Source organism: Caenorhabditis elegans, chromosome IV (genome assembly GCF_000002985.6).
Source record: "Caenorhabditis elegans chromosome IV".
Taxonomy (NCBI): Eukaryota; Metazoa; Nematoda; class Chromadorea; order Rhabditida; family Rhabditidae; genus Caenorhabditis; species Caenorhabditis elegans.
Genome location: NC_003282.8, coordinates 10,689,353 through 10,698,131, shown reverse-complemented (window position 1 = coordinate 10,698,131; position 8,779 = coordinate 10,689,353). Strand labels below are relative to the sequence as shown.

The following is an 8,779-nucleotide window of genomic DNA, read 5'->3' as shown; positions in this document are numbered from 1 at the left end:
AAGACGCACCGAGATTTGGATCTCGCCTCAAGACAAAGTTTATGTTTTTTTTTTCCAATTTACCGGGAATCATAATAAATATTTTCTCGTGACGAATTTCAATCCGCATTGAAGTTTCAGAAAACTGCGACATTAGTCATCAATATTTAGTGTACCCTTTAAAATCTCAGCTACAATAAATTCTTCATTTTTCGGAATCGATTGGAAAAGGGTATTTAGAATTTCAGAAATCTTTTTTTTAAAGCTATATTTAAAAAAAAAAAATAAAAATTCCTAACCAATTATTGATATTAATGGAGAAAAACGCACCGAAAACGGTCAAATTTGAAAAACCGCGAAAAACGAATTTTGTCTGCCTGCCTGCGTCTCTTCAATTCCTCCAGTGTCTCGTCTTCCTCAAAACAACCAGACGAGAGCGCTCATTTCGCCATTTTTTGTGTTACAGGCTGCATTTCTTCCTATTCCTTATTTTTGCTTCATTTTTTCGTTTTTTCAAGTCAAATTGATTGACAGAATTTACAATTGTAGAAATGAAAATTGAATTTTTAACGAAACGCCGACACAAATCTGAAAATTTGTTGGAAAATGTTATAATTTCTTCGCTTCTTCTGAACGCATGATTTCCCAACAATTTTAATTGCATTCCTATCCATCTATTAGCAATATAGTTTTTTCTTAACAAGTCGACTCTGGAAAATATCAAAAAATTCCTAACGACCTTCAAAAACGACATTTCCCACTGGTCACTGCGACCCGCATCAGCTGTTTTCCAATTCGAACATTTTATGCCTGCGTCTCCAAGAGCTGCTGATTCATTCTCTGGCAAACACATGATTCCTCGAGTCGTTTTTACACTGAGACGTAGAAGACAGACGACCTAGAATGTTTCGAAATCACACTCTAACTCTCTCAATGATTTTACTCTCCTTTATATATTGCTAGCAGTAACCAGTGCTTAGTGTTTGCATTCTCGATCATACGACCTCACTCTTCTCATATATTTTTCTCATTTTTCAACTCGAGATTTTGTTATTATCACTCACTAAGTAATATTTTTCAGAGAATGAACGATCCGCTTGACTCCCTCTCGAATGACGAATTCGAGATAATCGAGACTTTTGACCGTAAGTTTTTATTTTATTTTAAAAAAAGGACCTAAAAATTCAAGCTCCCAAGCTAACCCAATGAGAAAATATAACTTTTGTCTAGAAATAAATTGTTTGCATCATGATTTCGAAATTTCTTCGCATTTTTTGAAATTATGGGTCAACTTTCTGAAATCGATTTATTTGTTATTTCACAATCGAGGATTTTTAAAAATTCAAAAAAAAATTCCAGCTGAAACAGAAGATCGTGAGGATCAATGGAGTATTCAGCAGAGTATCCGAATCGAGCCAATTTCAATCCAGATGCCGAATACACTTCAATCACAGCGCGCTCCATCTCCTGTCGGATCGAAGGCCCCGGAGTCGTTGAAAGACGAAGATCCAGATCGTACACCTGAAGCATCAATCGTTGAAACACCGCTCCTTACCGAAACTTTGAAGGAAGATCGTACTCCAATGTCAACTCCTCTCGCGTCTCTTGTCAATTCGAGTCAATCTCCTGAATTCACTCTTCAGAATATGTCTATTGTGTCCGAGTCTGAATGTTCCAGTTAGTTTTAAACCAAAACTTATCATAAATTATTTATTTGACCAAGTAAATTCCAGATAATTCCTCTCTTGTGAACGTGGCGGACGTTGAATCAACAGAAATCGCTTTGAGAACATCACTTCTTCTTGTGAGCGAGCTGAAATCTCAACTTCAAGCTGCAAAAATGTCTGAATCCACTCTTCTGAAATCAAATTCAAACCATGAAATTGAAGAAAACAAGAAACTATCTGAGAAAATGGAAGTTATGAAGAACGAGTTCGAATTGAAGATGCAAGAATCAGCTGCTAGCGTAGAGAAAGTTATCCAGGAGAAAGACTCGGCTATCGAGCAGCTCAAAGTGCAATTGGCTCAGAGCCAACAGGTGGCCGAGCTGTGGAAGCAGGGAGCCGAGAAAAACAGCAACGCTCAGTACAGTGACTCGAAGACTACTATTGATAGACTTTTGGAGGAGAACTCGAAATTGAGAAATCTGGTTGATGAAGAGGTTGCTCGCCGGCTCGAAGAATCTGAGCGTCGCAAGCTGGCGGAGGATCAGTTGAAACATGCAAGAGGAGGCTCTGTCTTTGATCCACCAGCCTCTTTTGTTGCATCGCAGTTGGCGGAAAGAACCACATATTCATTGAATCTGGAACATGAGCTTATCACTCTGAGAAAAGAATTGGAGGAAACTAAAGAAGCACTGAAGAAATCTGTAGAAGAGTCGAGCAACAAGGATGAGATAGTTAGTGCTCTGCATGAGGTGCGGTTTTGATAACTTTTTTTTAAATTAGTTAACCATAGAAACCGTTCAAGCGGTCATTGCTATCTTAAATTTTTAATTTAGTGCTAAAACAACGTTGTTTTTCAACGACAAACATAAGATTTCATTTAACAATTTTTTGCAAAAAATACCAGCTTGCAGGACCAACAGGAGAGCACCCGCATGCTCGCTTCGAACGAGCAGGTGATCAACAGTCTGAAGCAGAAATGTCGTCAACTTGGAGTGCTGGAAGACTTCTCGAGCTAAGCCGTCAAATTGTTCATTTTATCTCCCACCAATAATTCTCATTTATCACGCCACATTGTGTACATTCAATACTTTTAAATTCTTGTTTTCATGATTTGTTCTATTTTGTATATTATCTTGCAAAACCCGTGTCAATAAAAATTATGATGTAGAAAAAATTCTAATCATTTCTCAGCAATTACTCGAATTTAGTCGGTAGTTTATTGGTAAATTGAAATGAAAAAAATAATTTAATAATTGCAGGTTTTTGTAAAAGATGTACTCTTTGCTCACACGACGGGTTATAGTATTAGGAAATGGTGAGTGAAAACAATAACGATACAAACGTACATATATTCAAGATCTAACGATTCGAGAAAATTCATAATGAAATTTAACTGAGAGATAATCGATCTATTTTTGCGCCAAAAATACGGTACTCTGTATCGACACGACATTTTTTTGTTAAAAGCAAACGGGGGTGCACCTTTAAAGTGTACTGTAATTTCAAACTTCCGATGCTGTGGAATTTTTTAATTTTAATCGATTTTTCAGAGTTGTTATTGCGACTTGTTATATTGTATGTATTGTTAATTGTTTAGTTTTAGTTTTTTTTTCAAATAAATAAATGCATTTTGAACGAAACAATTCGGAGAAATTTTCGCACCAACAAAAGTTTTATAAATACAGTACTCTTTAAAGGCGCGCACAATTTTTTAGTTTACAAAACTTTTTCGCGTCGAGACCGGGAAATGTTTTTAGCGCGAAAATTGCGAAATTTTGCGTCTGGCTAATATGGAAGTTTTTACAAATGATCAAGGTTAAAAATAATAAAAACTACAATCAAGGTTGTCAATTCCCGTGTCCCGTTTGTCCCGTTGTCCCGATTTTGGGGTGTTTCCACGGGAACGGGAATTCCCATTGTCCCGTTTTTAAAATTTTCACGGGAACGAGAATTCCCGCTGTCCCGTTTTTGTCATTGTTACGGGACACTGACACCCTTGACTACAATTACAATGTTTGATCTGTGTTATCATGCTCTCATTTTCATATCGGTATTTCAATTACATAATTTCATCGACACTATTGAAACGATTGTCATGATTTCTGCCTACTGATGATATCTAGACACTTCACTGTATTAACAGCACTCAACTTGCAAACCAAGATCAAAAGTTAGCATTTTGTATATAGTCCTCCGCTTTTCTACGTACTTCCTTTCTCCAAATATCATCTAAACCTTCAAAAACATATTGATAACTTCTATATCATTATTTTTTTTCTATTACTTAAGAAAGAAGTTGTATATTTCATTCGAGAAATTGATTAAAAAATCGAATTGTAAGAAATAATTTCAGTTTGCATTCGAAACTTTTCAATTAGAGGAGCAATGACTAAAGTTAATGGAAATTCAAATGGAAATGGAATATCTGCTTCCACAGATCTTCTTGATACGGTATCAAACTTTTTAAATAAAAATTTTTAATTGTAATGTTTTCAGCCATCTGCATATACTCAAAAGTCCAATAAAACTCATACTTCAATCGACTTGAGATCGGATACGGTAAGACTTTTTGCATTTTTTTAAATTAACTATAGCTATTTTTTGACTGCTGTAAGATTCCCATTGCATCTAGATTCTAGAAAATCTAGATTTTCAATTAATTCAGGTCACCGTTCCATCGGTTGAAATGAGAAGAGCAATGGCAGAAGCTATTGTTGGTGATGATGTCTATGGAGAAGATACAACAACTAATAGACTTGAGCAAAGGTGGGATTTAGTCTAAATACATTTATTATAGTCCGAAATAATCGAATATTATAATAAAACACCCCGAGCATTTTTAAGTTTTTCGAATGTTTCAGACAAAGTTTTGGAATATTGCCAATTTTTTACAACAATTAAAACGAAAATGAACCATGAAACTCCAAGAAAAAAAAAACATTTTTTTGGTCAAATTCCAAAATTAGGACAACTGAGCTTTCACCACTCTTTGACTGTAAATTGAAAAATATTTAAAAATTTTGAGGATTCTAAAATGTTTAACTCTACTTACTCTAAGTATTAATTTTTTTTCCAGATGTGCCGAGTTATTTGGAAAAGAAGCTGGACTGTTTGTTACCAGTGGAACAATGGGAAATCTTTTGGCAATCATGGCACATTGTCAACGTGGCGAGGAGATAATCGTCGGACGGTACAATCATATTCATCGTTGGGAACAGGGAAATTATGCTCAATTTGCTGGTAAGAATATAAAATGAATTTAAAACATAATATTCAATTTTCAGGGATCTCTGCCACGACATTGGAGGTGAAGCCCGATGGAACGATGGATTTGAATGACATCGAACAGGCGATCCGTGTCAAGGGAGGTTATGTTCAAATTAAAGATGAGAGTTGTGATGACTTGGAAGTGACGAGTATACCCGTGAGATTTAGATTCTTTTAATTTATTTGATATATTGATGTGGTGTGAAAGAGACTGAACTGAAAAATTCGGAAGTAAGTGAGGAATTCTGAAGCTGAGTGATCAAGCTGAAGATTCCTCTTTTAGATTTTCTGAATAAAACTGATCAAATTTAGGATTGTCACATGCCAGCTTCAAAGCTGATTTGCATCGAGAACACCCATAATTATACTGGAGGAAAAGCGCTTCCAATTGAGTGGATGAGGTAAGAAAATATGTCATGTTCCCTAAAATATATTAAAATATTTATAGATCTGTAAAGCAGCTTGCTGAACGTCGTGATCTCAAAGTTCATATGGATGGAGCTCGGATCTATAATGCAGCAGTTGCCTCCAACTGTTCCGTCAGCAAAATCGCCTCGTTCGCCGACACTGTCCAAATGTGTTTCTCCAAAGGACTCGGTGCTCCAGTTGGATCAATTGTTGTAGGACCGAAAGATTTCATTGATCGTGCTAGACACAGTCGTAAGGCTTTGGGTGGAGGATGGAGACAAAGTGGAATTCTCGCTGCTGCTGCACATATTGCTCTTGATCATGCCGATGCAACAATTCGAGCTGATCATGAAAGAGCTAAAACATTGGCAAGAATGATTAATGACGCTACTCCAGAAGAATTTAGAACGGTTTGTGCTAAATGATGTTATGTGAAATGTCTCAAATAAGCAATTTCAGAAGGTCTTTGCTGCGGAAAAAGACATCACCAACATGGTTCTTGTTCATTGCCAAAATGGAGTTACAGTTCAACAGGTCAGAATTTTCCGGCTTCCTTTACAAAATAAACTTTCAAACTTTCAGCTCACTGATTTCTTCCAAAAACACGATATTCTGGCAATGACTTTTGACGCAAGACGTATTCGAATGGTTCTCAACTGGAATGTGAGCGATGAGAATTTGGAAACTATCGTCGAAGTCTACAAGAAGTTTTTGAAACAATTGTGATTTTTCTTTGAATATTTATGTACCAATGAACCTGGCTCAGTCATTTGCTGATATTCTCTTTACGCAATTCGTAATAAATTATCTTTGCTAAAAAGAGCAATCAGGGATGTTACATTCCTCTGATTTTCATATCAAAGCGCTCGTGATTGGAAAATGAAATCTGACATCGAAAATCAATTGTACACCCTCATATTATTGACAATAAGATTCAAAGTTGGAGCTCTAATTTCTGATAAAGTGGACGTCGGAATTAGCTCTCAAAAATGGAAGGAGGACGTTCCTTTTAACATCCCAAAAGAAAATACTTTTATTCATTCAAATACTGAGAAAAAAACAGTAGAACTCCAATCATGAAACGAAAAAGAGAACATTTCTATCATATTTTACACAAAAAACGATGTTTAATACTTGATAATTATTTGAAGACAATGTTCTTCAAGTCCAGAACTTTTGGCAAAGCCTGCACGTTTCCAAAATGTTGCGAAAGATCGAATACTTTTGTAGAGTTCCGAAGAGGAATGAATGGGAGCTGAAACAGTAATAAATAAATTAAAAATACACAAAATGATATCACAAGACATACTCCTTCATCAAGTTCATACTCTTCAACTCTGGATACTAATGGAAATCCAAAAGTCACACGTCTCGCAGGAACTGTTCCGTCGACCGTTTGCTCAATCACAATCGTCTTTTGGCGTCTGCATTGGTCAATGTTACTATGATATCCAACATTAACTGTGACAAATGGTTTCTCATTCATTGTGAATTTGAAACGAGCAGATGCATTCATTGGGGAGAGATGGGACATCGACAATAAACCAAGTTCTGCTTCAGCAAAATTTTCAACTTCTGCAGTATAAAACTTTCGCATGGAACCATCGAGATTCTTCATCAAAGCAGTCACAGGAGCACACTCGAATTTAATTGTGGGCGATGTGCTTAAAAGCATCGCCAGTTGTCCAAGAAACTGTTTTAGTGGCATTTCGGTTTTAATGGTAACTCGAAATACGGTTTTCTGTCTTGGTTGAGCAGCAACATCTAACAAAGATTTTCTGATCATGCAAGAAATGTCGTTTTCCGTAAGGCGACTGCAGGAAATATGAAGAAGCACAGGACGTCTATCAACCATTTGAAATAGAGAATCTAGGAGAGAAACTTCAGACGCTGAAAATAAAAATATTTAGAAAAAAAATAACATAAAAATCTCACAATGACTAGTGTTTCTCCATTTTTTCGATCTTTCAAACATGTTCCACATAAAATTTGTCTTCAAAATCTCATCAGAAGCATCCAAAATTCGATTCTTTAAAAGCATAGCTTCATCCCTTTGAAAAATATCTTTGATTGGTCTGACAAGACTTGGATGATCTTCCAATAAGAATTCATCACTATTTCGGCGTTCAATTGGACTCAATGCCTGATTGAGTGGTGATCCAACATCCCGAACAACTTCCAAGCTATCGTCCGCGATTTTCAAGTTTTTGAATTCTTCAACAAACTTCGTAGTGACAAGATCATCGAGCTCTACGTCCGACAAATGTGAAGTATTGAGACTATCCGATTCTTCTTCATCATGCATCGGGGTTTCCATACTTATCTCAATTCTTGAGCAAAACAGAAGTAATAAGGATTATGGACAATATTTCGTTGGGAACGTGTGGAGAACGAAAAACATCCATTTTCCAAGTTCACGCACAATTATTTATAATTTTTTAATGGTTAGGTTTTTCTTAAAATTTGATACATAATACATGATACAAGTTTGGATTAAAAAATATCAATTGACCTTCAGTGATGACAAAAAACGTGAAAGCACCTATGTTTTACCAGAATCCAATAATTTCTTCAACCCTTCTACTTATCGTCTTTACATCCACGTTTTGCTCACGATGCGTATACTTCTCATCCTGTTTATTACAGTGGCATATGTAACGGCGTTTCCAGGATTTCCTAAAACAAAATGGGATCCTTTCGTTTTTGACATTACGGTCTATTGCAATGACAAAACTCGTGATACGTACAATTTGCTCATTGAGTGGTGGGAAGATGATACTATGTAAGTTTCAACATACCTTTCTTAGAAAACCATGGTGTTTCAGGCCCGGAATGGAACAGATCACTCGTCCACAATTTTACCACCCAAAACCGGGAAACTTCAGCTTTAGAATGGAAGGAGCCATGGATGGTGACGAATCCTTTTCTGATGGACATAAACCAGTTGCATATATAACTCATGATTGTCACAAAAAGGCGCAACAAGTTGAACTCGTCTTAACTGTTAATACGTTATGTAAGACTGAGAAGTAAGTTCCCGATGTTGAGGTAATAATTAAAATTAATTCTTTCAGTTCTTGCCATTATCGTATTATTCAAGACATTTCCGGAGCTCAAGGAGAGAAAAATATTCAAGCCGATGCATTGGTTGTTGGAGGAAACTTCACTTCGTTCCCAGATTTTTCTCTCATGTAATAAACTTTCTGTGGTTAATTTTAATATAAACCTGAAGTAAAATTTTTGGAAAATCTTTCAAAGTATACGGTGAAAAATACTAGCAAGTGCTAATTGTGAAAGACACTGTGACTGCATGGTTCTCCAATTTTTCCGGTTTCCCCTCTATCTGTTTTCATGTTCACGTAAGCATACAAATGCCAGCTTGTTCCGCCCACCGAGAACTAAAGTTTATTCGGTAGGCATGTAAGCAAGCAAGCACGAGGGAGGTATCTACGTTGGAA

The 8,779-nt window shown here is 36.2% G+C and overlaps 4 protein-coding genes and 3 non-coding genes across 12 annotated transcripts; 4 read left to right on the top strand and 3 right to left on the bottom strand.

Annotated features, from left to right (window-relative positions):
* Window positions 1-14: 14 nt before the first annotated feature.
* 21ur-9078 lies at window positions 15-35 on the top strand. The gene has a single exon (NR_056567.1).
* Window positions 36-1,059: 1,024 nt separating this feature from the next.
* On the top strand, window positions 1,060-2,826 carry allo-1 (Allophagy receptor allo-1). 2 transcript variants are annotated; one of them, NM_069579.6, is made up of 4 exons: window positions 1,060-1,124; window positions 1,339-1,656; window positions 1,713-2,395; window positions 2,551-2,826. In NM_069579.6, exons 1-4 carry the CDS (start codon window positions 1,064-1,066, stop codon window positions 2,695-2,697), a joined length of 1,209 nt encoding a protein of 402 aa, NP_501980.2. In that variant the 5' UTR covers window positions 1,060-1,063; the 3' UTR covers window positions 2,698-2,826. The 2 variants fall into 2 exon arrangements, with proteins under 2 accessions (NP_501980.2, NP_501981.2); NM_069580.7 differs by having other exon boundaries at window positions 1,061-1,124; window positions 2,558-2,817.
* A 79-nt stretch (window positions 2,827-2,905) lies between these two features.
* R102.4 lies at window positions 2,906-6,152 on the top strand (the record flags this gene model as incomplete). 5 transcript variants are annotated; one of them, NM_069577.6, is made up of 10 exons in its annotated part: window positions 2,906-2,961; window positions 4,000-4,097; window positions 4,143-4,205; window positions 4,312-4,412; window positions 4,723-4,886; window positions 4,931-5,010; window positions 5,226-5,314; window positions 5,362-5,731; window positions 5,781-5,855; window positions 5,904-6,140. In NM_069577.6, the coding sequence occupies 10 exons, from the start codon at window positions 2,919-2,921 to the stop codon at window positions 6,045-6,047; spliced, it is 1,227 nt and encodes a 408-aa protein (NP_501978.3). The 5 variants fall into 5 exon arrangements, with proteins under 5 accessions (NP_501978.3, NP_501979.3, NP_001370260.1 ...); NM_069578.8 differs by lacking the exon at window positions 2,906-2,961 and adding an exon at window positions 3,704-3,816 and having other exon boundaries at window positions 5,904-6,047; NM_001268573.4 differs by lacking the exon at window positions 2,906-2,961 and having other exon boundaries at window positions 4,931-5,070; window positions 5,904-6,152.
* On the bottom strand, window positions 4,848-4,868 carry 21ur-12981. Its single transcript, NR_056566.1, has one exon.
* Window positions 6,153-6,345: 193 nt separating the features above from the next.
* Window positions 6,346-8,615, bottom strand: R102.3 (F-box domain-containing protein). Its single transcript, NM_069576.7, has 4 exons — window positions 8,120-8,615; window positions 7,257-7,997; window positions 6,631-7,211; window positions 6,346-6,576 (listed from the first exon to the last, which is right to left on the bottom strand). The coding sequence occupies exons 2-4, from the start codon at window positions 7,636-7,638 to the stop codon at window positions 6,463-6,465; spliced, it is 1,077 nt and encodes a 358-aa protein (NP_501977.2). The 5' UTR covers window positions 7,639-7,997; window positions 8,120-8,615; the 3' UTR covers window positions 6,346-6,462.
* R102.15 lies at window positions 7,823-8,492 on the bottom strand. The gene is made up of 2 exons (NR_056565.1): window positions 8,120-8,492; window positions 7,823-7,997 (listed from the first exon to the last, which is right to left on the bottom strand).
* Window positions 7,893-8,570, top strand: R102.8 (TransThyretin-Related family domain). Its single transcript, NM_069575.4, has 3 exons — window positions 7,893-8,103; window positions 8,147-8,350; window positions 8,396-8,570. Exons 1-3 carry the CDS (start codon window positions 7,937-7,939, stop codon window positions 8,514-8,516), a joined length of 492 nt encoding a protein of 163 aa, NP_501976.2. The 5' UTR covers window positions 7,893-7,936; the 3' UTR covers window positions 8,517-8,570.
* Window positions 8,616-8,779: the final 164 nt, after the last annotated feature.